Source organism: Panulirus ornatus, chromosome 58 (assembly GCF_036320965.1).
Source record: "Panulirus ornatus isolate Po-2019 chromosome 58, ASM3632096v1, whole genome shotgun sequence".
Taxonomy (NCBI): domain Eukaryota; kingdom Metazoa; phylum Arthropoda; class Malacostraca; order Decapoda; family Palinuridae; genus Panulirus; species Panulirus ornatus.
The window spans coordinates 6720290-6736439 of record NC_092281.1 but is presented as its reverse complement, the minus strand read 5'-3'; the positions used below and the strand labels follow the sequence as shown (position 1 = coordinate 6736439).

Below are 16150 nucleotides of genomic sequence, written 5' to 3'. Positions count from 1 at the left end.
TTATAGATTAGTCAGGATTTTTAAAGTTGTGGGAATATTTATGATTAGGAAAGATAAACAAATTTGCAGGAACTTGCATATTTACCATTATGAGGCTAATTTTGATATATTGCAACCATTTTCACTTTACATTATAGAAATATCTTTTTTTTAATATTCATATGGTACAGAAATGCACTATATGTTCCCTCTCTTACTACTATATTTTGCTTTAACTTTTTTCCAAGGGTAAGAAGATTCTACATCCTTCTTGCTGTATTCTACTTTTTCTTGGGAGCAGTCTCATGTCAAAAAGGTTAACAAGTTTAAGGTCTATGACATAAGAGTTAGATCATATACCTAATGAGTGATTTTTTTTATGGTAGCTGAGATGGCATGAGCCACTGAATGCCCTGATTATGGCCATCTCATATATGTATATATCCCTGGGGTAGGGGAGAAAGAATTCTACCTATGTATTCTTTGTGTGTCGTAGAAGATGACTAAAGGGGACAGGAGCGGGGACCTGGAAACCCTCCCCCTCTTGTATTTCCTCTGCTAAAAGTTGGAATAGAAGTGCCTTGCAGGATGTAATCAAAATGATAAGAGAGGAGAGATAGGTAGTATGTTTATGGAAAGATACCTGGATGTTCTGGCTGTGAGTGAAATAAAGCTCAAAAAGAGCAAGAATGGCTCTTAGGAGTTAATCAGGGGTAGGTGAGGTGACAGGAGTGAAGGAAGGAATAGCACTACTGAAGCATGAGTTATGGGAGTGTGTGAAAGTGTAATGAAAGTGGATGGCAAGAGATGGGTGATTATTAGTGCATATGCCCTTGCCCAAGAGAAGAAAGATCATGAGAAGCAAGTGTTTGGGAACAGCTGAGTGAATGGATCAGCAATTTTGATGTAAGAGACCAAGTATTAATGCTATAAAGTTAAGGGGTGCAACTGGGTGTCATGGGGTATTTAGTATTGTATTATGAATGGAAGTGGTGAATAGCTTGTTGAGTTGTGTGCTGAAAAGGGACGGTGATTGGAAATACCTGATTTAAAGAGAGGGTATACACAGGGAGAAGCAGGAGACCAAATTGGAGGTGAAAAGTTGGAGTGAAAAAGATTTTGAGCAATCAGGGCCTAAACATACAGGAGGGTGAGAGGTGTGCAAGGAATAGAGTGAATTGAAATGATGTGGTATACTGGGGTCGATGTGCTATCAGTGGACTGAACCAGGGCATGTGAAATGTCTGGGGTAAACCATGGAAAGGCCTTAGGGGCCTGTATATGGATAGGGAGCTGTGGTTTTGGTGCATTACACATGACAGCTAGAGACTGAGTGTGAACAAATGTGGCCTTTTTTGTCTGTTTTCCTGGTGCCACATCACTGAAGTAAGGGACAGCAGTGCTGTTTTCTGTGTGGCGGGGTGGCACCAGGAATGGATAAAGGCAAGCAAGTATGAATATGCACGTGTGTATATATGCATATGTATATGTATATATGTTGATACTTATATGTATATTTATGTATATGTGCATGTATGGGCATTTATGTATATTTATTAGTATATGAGTGGATGGACTGTTCTTCGTCTGTTTCGTGGAGCTACCTCGCTGATGTGGGAAACAGTGATCAAGGATGATAATGAAAAAAATAATGATAATTTGTTTATATGTTATGTAGCTTAGTGTTTTTTGGGTGAATCTTGAAATATAGTCATGTTAATGCAACATTTGGATGATTGTAATCCAAGTGCTGTATTGATAATAAGCCATCAGATATGCAGTATATACCTGAACTAATTATATATCTTTCAGTTTTGTTAGCACTTCTTACTCTTAGTTAGCATGTTTATTGTTATGATATGTTGGTTTGTATAATTTTTCTTAGTTATAAGTATATCAGTTAATGTATTTCCCATAAATCATATATTTTAGTCATTATTAAGAGTAAATGTGATTTTTAGAATTATATTGCTTCAAGCAAGTACAGTATCTTGTAAACTCCTACAGAAGCGGAGGTGATGGGAGTTGGTGGGGCTGGATTCAGAGTGCAAGAGATAAGGTAAGCCATAAATGTCTGTAGGTTTGATATTTGCTAATATCCCATGCTTGATTGTGCTGTTGGTAATTATTCTTTTCAATTTTTGTAAGATTGAATACTCAAGTAGATATATGATTATGATATTTTTGATGTATTGGTGTGCCTTTCTTTTAGGACCAAGTGTCAGAGTGGACAGGTTTTTTTTTATTTCTGTTTTATTATATCATAGGATCATTGTAAACTGTGGCTGTAATGTATTTACTCTTACTTGCTTGAATGGGAACATGATAAACCTATGTTGGTGGGGATGGGGAATGGGAAACGAAGAATGAAAGATTAGAAATTCATGTAGAAGGTTAGAGGCAAGTAGATGTGGCCACAGTAAGGAATACAATGTAATACTTAAATTTTGGATGCTTTTACAACAGCTGTCTTTTTGAAAGTGGAAAGTTGATTCTACTTATTCACTTTATGTGTTTTTCTCAAATTATCTGTGTCTTGTTTTGCTTTGTTCTTTATATTCTGTTTATATGGCTTTGATTTAGACTAGATTTTATTCAGTACATTGCAATTGATATATTTTTATTTTGTGCATGGAGTTTGATATTTTTGAGCATAAAGTTGATATTTTGACTGAATAGCCTTTGTGTCATGGAGTAAATTATAGATATTACAGTATTTTGCCACATATTGATTTATTCTCAGATAATACTCTTACTGTCAGAACTCACAGGTTTTAAATTTGGTCTTAGGACCAAGCAATATTTAAAGTGCTTTTCGAATGTATATCCTCAGTTTTGGCATTTTGCTTATGTTTCAGGCTAATTTGACATTTTCACACAAATATCACCACCTTATAATGGGATGTATTGGGAATAGGTAGCTTGATATATGACTGACTGACTGATGCTTCTTAGTGTGAAATTTGTTTTGCAGTTGTTCAAGTAAGATGGATTTTTTCATTGCAGGTGGTGTCACAATCAACAGAAGTTTTAGAGTTTGTAAAAAAGGACATAGATGAGTTTGCCAAAGTTGTGACTGAGGAGGCATCATCAGTCGTATCTACAACAGCTAATACGCTCAAGGAAAAACTCAGGGTGAATAGTAAAACAAATTTTTGTTGTGAAATATTTCAGATTGAATGTAGTGCTAGAAAGTGGAGGGACTATTTTTTCCTTCAACAGATCTGGCTTCTACATTTTCTATATAATTGTTTGCAGATACCTGTTTTGATAGATTTTTGCCAATTTAAAACAGTCATCACCACACACTTTTGTAAATTGAGTATCAAGCAGCAAGCCATTGCGAGCGACAGTAGTTGTGGCAGTGATGGAAGTTGCTCTTTCTTGCTAGTTTGGGTATTAGGATATCATAGGAAGGTTATACAGCAGATTGTAGATGGAAGATAGGCAGAGCATGGGCTAAGGTGGTTTTACCTTTTGTATACCTAAAAATGTGTGGATGTTTAGGTCAGGGTGGTATATGAAGTAAGTCTTGGCAAGAGGTTTGGTGAAAAGAGATGAGGTGGTGAAAGCCTTGCATGAAATGAAATGTGGCAAGACAGCTGAGGAGATGGTATTGTAGTTGAATTTCTTAGAAAAGGGGATGACTTTGTTGCTGATTGGTTAGTTAGGCTTTTCACTGTGCGTTTAGATCATGGCGAGGTGCCTGGGGATTGTCAGAATGCTTGTATATTTCTATTGTGTAAAGGCAAGGGGGATAGAGGTGAATGTCTGAATTACAGATGTATAAGTTTGCCGAGTGTAGCTGGTAAGTTGTGGAGGGGAGTGTGGTGTGGTGGCATGCACAGACTATCAGATTGGGGAGGAACAATATAGTTTCATTGGAGTGTTAGGGGATGCGTGAATCAGGTGTTTGTTCTGACGAGTTTTTGTGAGATTTACATCTAGAGACAGAAGGATCTATATGTAGCACTTATGGATCTGTAGAAAGCATACAACATGATTGATAGAGATGCCTTGTAGAATGCTTTATGAATATATGATGTTGGAGTAAGCTATCATTAGCAGTGAGGAGTTTTTATCAAGAAAATAAGGTATGTATGTGGTTAGGTAAAGAGGAGGGTGAGTGGTTCCACATAAAGATGGGTCCATGGGAGAAGTATTTGATGTCACCATGGCTGTTTGATTATTATGTGAATTGGGTTTTGGGGAGAGGGGTAGGTCTGCACTGTCAGGAGTTGGGAGGCTTGGGAGAATAATCAGTAAATAATGGCTGATGACATGGAGCTGATGGCATATGTAAATGAAAAACTGCAGAAGTTGATTTCTAAATCTTGGAGAGCATATAAAAGGAGAAACTTGTGACTAAATGTGAATTAAAGCAATGTTATTAGATTTAGCAGTGCAGGGTAGTTAGGATTTGAGTATATATGGAGAAACCTTGGAAGTTGATAATATAAAAAATGAGTGTCAGAGAAAGATGTGATAACTAGTGCAGTGTGATAGAGAATGCTGACCAGGTTGTCAGAAATGTTGGAGAAGGTATTGTTAGTTTGTTAGAGGCAAAGGGAACAAGGAGGAGACAGAGATCTAGGAGCTAGAAGGATGGAGTAAGTTGGGCTTTTGAGGGTCAGGGCTTGAACATTCAAGAGGGTGATAGGCTTGTTTTAGATATAAAGAATCGTAGCACTGGGGTAATGGGTAGGTGAGTTGGGGGGGAGGGGGATGTTCTGATGATGAATCAGGGCATCTTAAGTGGTCAAGATGAACATTCTATTTGTGTATGGGCTTTGTTGTGGATAATTATTTGTGGTTTTGATGCACTTTACGTAACAGCTATAGACTGTTTTTTCATGTGAAGCAGTAAGGAATAAAAAGAAATTTATCTTACTGATTTGATATTTGTAATATAGGTGTGATTAGTTATACGACTAATTATGCTCTTGTATAAATTCAGTAAAAGTAGGTAATGGTGGTTTTATCATTTAAAGTGTCCCTTCTGTTATGAAAATGGATTGACCAGGGATACATCTTTTCTACTTGATGATTTCCATCAGGGGGATAGAAATATGAGGTAATAAGGATGAGGTATTTGCTGTAAAAATACTCCGTTATTTTCATAGTGACCTTATTTCAGCTTAGAATTGAACTCATATTTACTTGTTCAAAAACAACACTTTGTCCAGTGTTTTTATTATATAGAGCACTTTTATCCAGAACTTTTGTCAGTTGTTACTGTTGCTTTAAGTAGGTAAGGTTAGAAATTGATCATAGGTACTTTATCAAGGAATTAAGTATTGAAATTGAATTTTACATTGGATACAAGATTTATAGATATTGTGATTGATTAACTTTGCTTCATTGATTCTTCTGAAACAGGTAGCTGACATTAATAGTTCAAGGAGAGTTTGAGAAATAGTTTTAATGGAAAAATATTGTGTTTGGATATGGTGTGAATAGAGAAGTTGACCTCACTTGACAAACTAACAAAGTGCACAAAGGGTAAAAGCAAAATTTATTTATGTAAGTGTGGAAGCTGACATTTCATAACACACTAGGCATGAATTGAGGGTGTGTAGGAGAATTTAGATGCTGTATATACTTGATCCACACCATAAGATTTGGAAATTATGACTAATGAAAGCAGTTCACTGTGGTGAGTGTTGTTGAAGAACTATTTCACTGTTCCAGTTGGATGAAGATGACAGCACAGCAAACCACATGAAAAAAAGTGTGAGTGGCTTCCTCAACCATGTTGCTGAAGTATTCACTCCACCACCAGATGATGCAGATCAAGAGGCCATTGTTATTCGCAACCAACAGCCTGTCATATTAAATAGACTGCAGGTTAGTTTTTTATATAATATGATGTTCAGTAAGTATAATTCTTTTATATACTAGTACTGTCAGACTTGGAAAAATGGGCAGTCCCAGTCCCAATTCCTTAGGATTGTCTTGTTTGAATTTCAAATTTTTTTTGATTGTATATACCCCTCATTTCAGAGGGAGTTTTCAGTTAATTGATATTACATTTATGTAGTTAATGCGATATAAAACATTTACATATTGTACTTGTACAAAAGTCTTTGTTGTCTCTAATTATGATATAGACCTGTAGAGTTTGGATTACATAGATGAAGTGCTTGGAGTTAGACACTTGGATGCTATTTTAAGAGCAGGAAAAGTGTAAACACCACAGGAAAAAACAAAGGAGAAAGCACAGGCGTTCATATTTTGGATGTTTTCCGATTGTAGATGTTTATACTGGAGATCTGTGACTACTAAATTCTAAGAATATACCTATTACCAGTTTAGAGCTCTCTGACTGCAAATTCAGTGTATTGTGCTTTCTAAATCTAACCCAAAAATCTTTGACTCTGGTATCATTCTTGGAGCTTGAAAGTAACTCACATCACCTCATTCCACAGAGGTGGGAGCAAAGCAGACCCCCCCAAAACTATGGATCAATAGAATTAACATCACACTATATTAAAATCCTCAAAAGAGTCCTAAGAGGCAAACTGACTGAACTAATGGAACTGAACAATCTGCATATCCTAGGACAACTTGGTTTTAGGGCAGGACTTTGCAAAAGGACTTGACATATGTGACCATGGGATCATAGCTCCTAGAATTTGAAAGACGTGAATAACCAGAAAAATTGGGAGATGGATATTCATATTTTTATCCAACATATCACAACACTTAGTCATAAACCATACCATCACCAGTGCCTCCAGAGTATAAAACTTTGTCCCCCAAGGAAATTTATGTGCACCCTTTCTGTTCCCATTCTCATATCTGACATTGATGCAAGCACAAGCCAAAGCTTCATATCATTCTTTGTAAGTAATACAAGAATGAGAATCACATCACAAGAGGATGCTGAAAGGCCATTGAGAGACACAAAATCTTTAGCTGGGCATCGTAGAACAATATTCTTTTCAATGGGATCAGGTTTCATCTCCTCTGATATGGGGAAAATAAAGAAATGGAAAACAACAAAGAATGATGTACAAACACAGATACAATGATAAATCAGGTTAAATAATATGAAAACCTCGGAGTATTAATGTCTAACAACCAAACTTTCGGTAAACATGACAAAACATCAATTGGCTTTTGAAGAAAGATATTGGGCTGGATCCTACAGACTTTATCCCTTTATCGAAGACTACTCGCTAGTTTCTTCTTTCCTTTGACAGTCCTCTAATTCATTCTCTTAACTCAAATAACATACCTGGTATTAACGTAACTTCCAGTTAATCTTAGGCCACATTACAGAATCCAGAAGAAAAAAAACCAATGTTGGTATTATTCAAGGTGCTTAGTCTTTCACAAATTAGATATTGCTGTGTTCTGACATCACCATACAGGGAAAGTGAAATTGCAGAATTAGAAAGTGTTCAGAGACCCTTCACAGCCCATATTAAAGTGGTAAAGGAACTAAGTTAAACTCCAGTGTATCAGACATACTCCCAGCAGGAATTCGACTTCCCGTACAAACTCGAGTTAAACTCCCCTGCTAATGCTTTGAATATCACCCATCACAAGAGCACTGCAAACACCATTGCACCACATGCTTGTTTGCCATTTCCTGTTCGAGATAGGTAATGCTAGTCACAGACAAAGAAAAGACTTAATTTACTTACATTGATTCTAGCTGTCATCTGTAATGCTACAAAACCAGACCCATATCCAAAACCAGGCCCCACAGACCTTTCCATGGTTTCCCTCGGTACTTTTCATATGCCGTGATTCAGTCTGTTAACAGCATAATGCCTCCAGTATACCACATCATTCCAGTTGACTCTATCCCATGCATGACTTTTATCCTCCTGCATGTTAAGGCTCCAAATACTCAGAATCTTCTTCATTCCATCCTTCCATCTCCAATTTCATCTCCCCCATTCTCCTTGCCCCCTCCTTTTCTGATGCATATCCTATGTGTCAGCCTCTCCTCACTCATTCTTTCCATTCTCCAGGCAATTTCAGCACACCCTCTTCACCTCTCTCAACCATACTCTTTTTATTGCAACACTTCTCTCTAACTCGATCACAGATTACTTGATCATTCCTTCTCACACCACATATTGTCCTCAGAAACTTAATTTCCAGCACATCCACTTTATTACATACATTCTAATCTATACCTATACCTCACATCTGTGCACCATTAAGACTGCTATACCTTTGAAGATCCCCTTTTTGCCTTCCCACCTAGTGACTTCATGTTCCACATGTTCCTTTATGCACCCAAAACCTACACTCCCTCGCCCACCTTATGACTCACCTTCAATTCCATGGTTCCATTTGTTGTCATATCCACATCAAGATATCTAAAACTTTTCACTTCTTCCAAGTTTTCTCCATTCAAATTCACTTCCCAACAAAATTATCTCTCTGCTGTGCTTATGACTGCTGTTATTCACATTTACTCTCAACTATCCCTTTCATGCATTCTTCCAAACTCAGACACTAACTTCTATAGTTTGTCACATGAATCTTCCACCAGTGCTGTTTCATTAGCAAACAGTAACTGTCATAATTTCTCCCCCCTTTTTCAAGCTACATAACTGCCCTTTTCTCTAAGAACCTTGCATTTACCTCCCTCACCACTGTATATCTATCTTTCTATATCTTTAAACCTGTTTCTTCTCTCTTCTGCCTTTACTAAATCACTTGCCATGACTTTTTCATTAGACTTACCTCCCCAATTCAAACACCCTACATCTGCCACCCTGTCATTTGATGATCCTTCAGATTACTCACTTCATCTCTTCACCTCATCTTTGCCTGTTACTACTTCCTCATTTGCCCCCTTCACTGATGTTCCCCTGTGTTCTCTTATTTTCTGCACACCATAATAATCCTGCTTTTTTTGGTTGGAACTTCCCGGATAAGGAAGGGAAACCTATTGGGTTTTTGACTTGCTCTATGCACTCCATCGTGAATAGCACCTGAACAGTCCTGCTTGGGCGTGGGCTTGAACTCAGTTGACATTGGTTGTGAATGCAAAATGCAGAATATTGTCTGGTGACTTAGATTTTATTAATAAAGTAGAAGAATAATTGTATGGATGTGTAAAGAGAGTGGATTAGGGAAGACTGTCCAAGGGCATTCATCTAGAAATGTTTTAAGTAGTGAGGAAGACACCATATAAGCAAACAAACAACAAGAATGATCATGTGTGATATTATACACTTGTATAGTTTTTCTTCATTATCAATTCCTTGGACAATTTTCCTTATTTTAATCTTTGCAGCCCTTTAAAATCATGATTTCATCCCTACAACTATATGTGTATCACAAATTCATCACCTTAGTTATTTGTCTTTCTCAGATTTTTTTTCTTATACAATGAACATTGACTTTATAAGCTGTGTTTAAACCTAGAAAATGTAGTTCATCATTTTAGATATAAATCACAATGCCAGTGATCATGTGATGATCATTTTTCTTGGATGCAACAGCTATCCAGATAGTGAAAATTTTTAAGGTAATCTCCTTTTTTATTGTTTGCAGGCATCTATCTATGCTATATCACAAGATTCAGCTACTTACTTGACAGATCCTGAGGGAGAAGAATCACAGTATGAGGCCTGGTTCGAAACCTTTGACTTTAAACGTGTACAGACAGAACTGTCTGACCTTCTTGTTAATAATCAGCCATTAAGACATCATTATGCAACACTTGTTCCTGCAGAGGTAAATTTTGCAGAGGATAAACAGAATGTTAAAAGAAATTTTTGGTATTTTACTCAAAACAGTTGTCCTTAATAAACTCATTATAAGAAATATTTTTCCTGCTGAATACAAATCTGGTGTTAAAATAATGTTTAGTCCTCTTATTGACACTTGAGTAAGCTTTTAAATGAAGTTGATTTTTAGATATTTCTGTTCCTTTGCATCATATTTACTAAGTATGTATCAGTAACTCAGAGCATTATGATATATTTTTTATGATTATTTCAAGTATAAAAGTTTTTGAATATCTTATCTTTCAGTTTTGAAACAAAAAGTTTTTTGAGCAAAAAAATGCCCTTCAATTTTTGGGAATTATCTCAGAAAAATAGATTTACTTTAAAAACTCATTATATGAAGTATTTTCATGCTAAATACAAATCTTTTGATAAAATATTGTTTAGTTGTTTTTACAATAGTCAATTAAGCTGTTAATTGAAGGCAATTCTAAAATGTTTTCTGATCCTTTGCTTTGTGTATTTATTGGGTATGAATCAGTAACTAAGAGCATTATGATATAATATGTTAAATGATTGTTTCATGTATAGAAGTGTCTGAATATCTTATCTTTCAATTTTGAAACAAATAGTTTTTGAATTGAAAAATCCCCTGAACTATTACCTTAAATTTTTGGTATTTGTCTCAGAAAAATAGATTTCCTTTAAACACTCGTTATAAGTATTTTTCCTGCTGAATACAAATCGGGTGTTAATGTTTAGTTGTCTTTATGACATTCAGTTAAGCTGTTAAATGAAGTCAGTTTGTTCCTTGGCATCATATTTACCGAGTATATATCGGTAGCTGAAAGCATTATGATATATTTTCCACGATTATTTCAAGTATAGAAGTGTTTGAATATTTTTTTTTTTTTCCCGCTGTCTCCCGCATTTGCGAGGTAGCGCAAGGAAACAGACGAAAGAAATGGCCCAACCCACCCCCATACACATGTATATACATACATCCACACACGCAAATATACATACCTACACAGCTTTCCATGGTTTACCCCAGACACTTCACATGCCCTGATTCAGTCCACTGACAGCACGTCAACCCCGGTATGCCACATCGATCCAATTCACTCTGTTCCTTGCCCTCCTTTCACCCTCCTGCATGTTCAGGCCCCGATCACACAAAATCTTTTTCACTCCATCTTTCCACCTCCAATTTGGTCTCCCACTTCTCGTTCCCTCCACCTCCGACACATATATCCTCTTGGTCAATCTTTCCTCACTCATTCTCTCCATGTGCCCAAACCATTTCAAAACACCCTCTTCTGCTCTCTCAACCACGCTCTTTTTATTTCCACACATCTCTCTTACCCTTACGTTACTTACTCGATCAAACCACCTCACACCACACATTGTCCTCAAACATCTCATTTCTAGCACATCCATCCTCCTGCGCACCACTCTATCCATAGCCCACGCCTCGCAACCATACAACATTGTTGGAACCACTATTCCTTCAAACATACCCATTTTTGCTTTCCGAGATAATGTTCTCGACTTCCACACATTCTTCAAGGCTCCCAGAATTTTCGCCCCCTCCCTCACCCTATGATCCACTTCCGCTTCCATGGTTCCATCCGCTGCCAGATCCACTCCCAGATATCTAAAACACTTCACTTCCTCCAGTTTTTCTCCATTCAAACTCACCTTCCAATTGACTTGACCCTCAACCCTACTGTACCTAATAACCTTGCTCTTATTCACATTTACTCTTAACTTTCTTCTTTCACACACTTTACCAAACTCAGTCACCAGCTTCTGCAGTTTCTCACATGAATCAGCCACCAGCGCTGTATCATCTGCGAACAACAACTGACTCACTTCCCAAGCTCTCTCATCCCCAACAGACTTCATACTTGCCCCTCTTTCCAAAACTCTTGCATTCACCTCCCTAACAACCCCATCCATAAACAAATTAAACAACCATGGAGACATCACACACCCCTGCCGCAAACCTACATTCACTGAGAACCAATCACTTTCCTCTCTTCCTACACATACACATGCCTTACATCCTCGATAAAAACTTTTCACTGCTTCTAACAACTTGCCTCCCACATCATATATTCTTAATACCTTCCACAGAGCATCTCTATCAACTCTATCATATGTCTTCTCCAGATCCATAAATGCTACATACAAATCCATTTGCTTTTCTAAGTATTTCTCACATACATTCTTCAAAGCAAACACCTGATCCACACATCCTCTACCACTTCTGAAACCACACTGCTCTTCCCCAATCTGATGCTCTGTACATGCCTTCACCCTCTCAATCAATACCATCCCATATAATTTAACAGGAATACTCAACAAACTTATACCTCTGTAATTTGAGCACTCACTCTTATCCCCTTTGCCTTTGTACAATGGCACTATGCATGCATTCCGCCAATCCTCAGGCACCTCACCATGAGTCATACATACATTAAATAACCTTACCAACCAGTCAATAATACAGTCACCCCCTTTTTTAATAAATTCCACTGCAATACCATCCAAACCTGCTGCCTTGCCGGCTTTCATCTTCCGCAAAGCTTTTACTACCTCTTCTCTGTTTACCAAATCATTTTCCCTAACCCTCTCACTTTGCATACCACCTCGACCAAAACACCCTATATCTGCCACACTATCATCAAACACATTCAACAAACCTTCAAAATACTCACTCCATCTCCTTCTCACATCACCACTACTGTTATCACCTCCCCATTTGTGCCCTTCACTGAAGTTCCCATTTGCTCCCTTGTCTTACGCACTTTATTTACCTCCTTCCAGAACATCTTTTTATTCTCCCTAAAATTTAATGATACTCTTTCACCCCAACTCTCATTTGCCCTTTTTTTCACCTCTTGCACCTTTCTCTTGACCTCCTGTCTCTTTCTTTTATACATCTCCCACTCAATTGCATTTTTTCCCTGCAAAAATCGTCCAAATGCCTCTCTCTTCTCTTTCACTAATACTCTTACTTCTTCATCCCACCACTCACTACCCTTTCTAATCAACCCATCTCCCACTCTTCTCATACCACAAGCATCTTTTGCGCAATCCATCACTGATTCCCTAAATACATCCCATTCCTCCCCCACTCCCCTTACTTCCATTGTTCTCACCTTTTTCCATTCTGTACTCAGTCTCTCCTGGTACTTCCTCACACAAGTCTCCTTCCCAAGCTCACTTACTCTCACCACCCTCTTCACCCCAACATTCACTCTTCTTTTCTGAAAACCCATACAAATCTTCACCTTAGCCTCCACAAGATAATGATCAGACATCCCTCCAGTTGCACCTCTCAGCACATTAACATCCAAAAGTCTCTCTTTCGCGCGCCTGTCAATTAACACGTAATCCAATAACGCTCTCTGGCCATCTCTCCTACTTACATAAGTATACTTATGTATATCTCGCTTTTTAAACCAGGTATTCCCAATCATCAGTCCTTTTTCAGCACATAAATCTACAAGCTCTTCACCATTTCCATTTACAACACTGAACACCCCATGTATACCAATTATTCCCTCAACTCCCTCAATCTTTCAATTTTAAAACAAAAAGTTTTTTGAGCTAAAATATACCCTGAACTATTATTTTATTACCTTCAATTTTTGGTATTTTTCTCAGAAAAATAGATTTCCTTTAAAAACTCATTAAAAGGAGTATTTTTCATTCTGAGTACAAATATAGTGTTAAAACAGCATCTAGTCCTCTTAATGACACTCAATTAAACTGTTAAATGAAGTCAGTTTTTAAGATATTTTTGTTTGCATCGTATTTACTGAGTATGTATCGGTAACTGATAGCATTATGATATCTCTTTCATGATTATTTCAAGTATAGAAGTGTTTGAATATTTTATCTTTCACTTTTGAAAGAAAGAGTTTTTAGTGCCAAAAAATACCCTGAACTATTACCTTCAATTTTTGTTTTTTCTCAGAAAAAAGTTTTCCTTTATAAACTCATTATAAGAAGTATTTTTCATGCTGAATACAAATCTGATGTTAGAATAAAATAAGGGTAAGAGAGGGGTATGGTATTATGAAAGGAGTGTGGTTGAGAGAAAATAAAAGGTTGTGCTGAAATGATTTGGACATGTGGAGAAAATGAGTGGGGAGAGGTTAACAAAGGAGACATGTCTCTTAGAAGTAGACTGAACAAGGAGAGTGGGGAGACCAAATTGGAGATGTAAGGTTGGAATAAAGAATATTTAGGGCAGTAGGGGCCTGAACATGCATGAGGGTGAAGGGCATGCATGGGATAGAATGAATTAGAATGATGTGGTTTGCAAGGGTCGATGTGCTGTCAGTGGATTGGACCAGGGCATGTGAAGCATCCAGGGTACACCATGGAAAAGTCTGTGGGGCCTGGTTGTGGATATAGAGCTGTGGATTTGGTGTATTTCACATCATAACTAGAGAATGGATGTGAGTGGATGAGGCCTTTCTTTTTCAGTTCCTGGCACTACTTTGCAAACATGGTAAAAACATGGGAAATAGCATGGGAAAGTTTACAGTTTAGAATGTTTCTAGTTCAGGAACGGGAGTGTAGAGTGGTCATCTAAATTCAAGAAATACATCTTATCTAGCTAATGCTGGAGATAGAATGTAATTTTTTGCTTGTTATTGTATAAGAATGGTAAAGTCACACACCAAGAACTGTGCACATGTGTTTCAGGTGCCTCATTTGGTGTTTTGGCTTCGATACTTCTACAAAGTTCATCGGTTAGAAGCAGCTGAAGCACGTCGACAGGAGCTGAAACAACGAGCAGAAAAAACAGCTGATGACTCAGAGCTGGTTTGGGATGAAGGTAAGCAAAATCTTTGATTGCAAATGAAAGTGGTCAGTTAGGTTCATAGAGTCTTGCAACATAAGCAAGAACATATGACTGAGATTTAGAATTTTTTCTAACTATCTTGCATATTCGTAGTTACAGAGGAGATAATTGAAATTATTTTCCTATTGTATGAGAATGGTATTTCCTCTGTAGATTGAAAAGAATGGGATTAAGGTTACTTTGCAATGGTGAAGTTTTAGTACTGTTTGTAGCTGTAGAGTTGTAGATGATATTAACACTGTTGATATGATGGAAAAGTGTCTACTCTCTAGAGAGGTAAAATTTGGATTCAAGTTACTTTTTAGTCAGGAAATTTTACAACTGTCAGCAAATTTTTCTGAACATTGCTGTGCCTATGGAAGTCGTGGAGTAAGAATATCTGGATACCTGAAAATGTTTTGGAAATACAAATTTGTTTATGTTTCAGATTGCCAGTTTGTGTGCCAACATTCTTCTGTGAAAATTTAAAACTGTCCATGTGTTATTGAATTTTTTGGTATTTGTAATTGCTCTTCCTGCCATAGTGAGTTGAAATCAGGAACAAATAAACAGTGGCCTCATTTACACATGCAGTCTCAAGCTGTCATGTGTAATACACTGAAACTAGAGCATACTTTCATGAAAGTTTAAAAACTGATCATGCAAATATATTATCTTATAAAAGTATGAAAACCAGTATACTTGTCATTAACCCACCAGCAGTGCAGGAAATGGGTAGGGTCATCCGGTATATTGGAATGTAGTAAAAACATAAATGATTTACAGAATATCCTGAAAACAATTATATAGCAATAGAATAGGTAAACTTTTTTTTTTTAATTTCCCAAAAGAAGGAACAGAGGGGGGCCAGGTGAGGATATTCCACAAAGGCTCAGTCCTCTGTTCTTAACGCTACCTCGCAAACGCGGGAGACAGCGACAAAGTAAAAAAAAAAAAAAAAAAAAAAAAAAAAAAAAAAAAAAATTTGCTTTGTCGCTGTCTCCCGCATTTGCGAGGTAGCGCAAGGAAACAGACGAAAGAAATGGCCCAACCCACCCCCATACACATGTATATACATACGTCCACACACGCAAATATACATACCTACACAGCTTTCCATGGTTTACCCCAGACGCTTCACATGCCTTGATTCAATCCACTGACAGCACGTCAACCCCGGTATACCACATCGCTCCAATTCACTCTATTCCTTGCCCTCCTTTCACCCTCCTGCATGTTCAGGCCCCGATCACACAAAATCTTTTTCACTCCATCTTTCCACCTCCAATTTGGTCTCCCTCTTCTCCTCGTTCCCTCCACCTCCGACACATATATCCTCTTGGTCAATCTTTCCTCACTCATTCTCTCCATGTGACCAAACCATTTCAAAACACCCTCTTCTGCTCTCTCAACCACGCTCTTTTTATTTCCACACATCTCTCTTACCCTTACGTTACTTACTCGATCAAACCACCTCACACCACACATTGTCCTCAAACATCTCATTTCCAGCACATCCATCCTCCTGCGCACAACTCTATCCATAGTCCACGCCTCGCAACCATACAACATTGTTGGAACCACTATTCCTTCAAACATACCCATT

The 16150-nt window shown here is 37.5% G+C and overlaps 1 protein-coding gene across 5 annotated transcripts in view; it reads left to right on the top strand.

Annotated features, from left to right (window-relative positions):
* LOC139766911 (BSD domain-containing protein 1-like) overlaps nt 1-16150 on the top strand; it is a 48661-nt gene that overhangs the window by 20003 nt on the left and 12508 nt on the right. For all 5 annotated transcript variants that reach the window (XM_071695939.1, XM_071695938.1, XM_071695937.1 and 2 more), the window contains 5 exons: nt 1987-2038; nt 2986-3114; nt 5671-5826; nt 9505-9687; nt 14406-14538. In XM_071695939.1, the coding sequence (XP_071552040.1) occupies nt 1987-2038; nt 2986-3114; nt 5671-5826; nt 9505-9687; nt 14406-14538 (653 nt within the window). The remainder of the gene's footprint in view (nt 1-1986; nt 2039-2985; nt 3115-5670; nt 5827-9504; nt 9688-14405; nt 14539-16150) is intronic.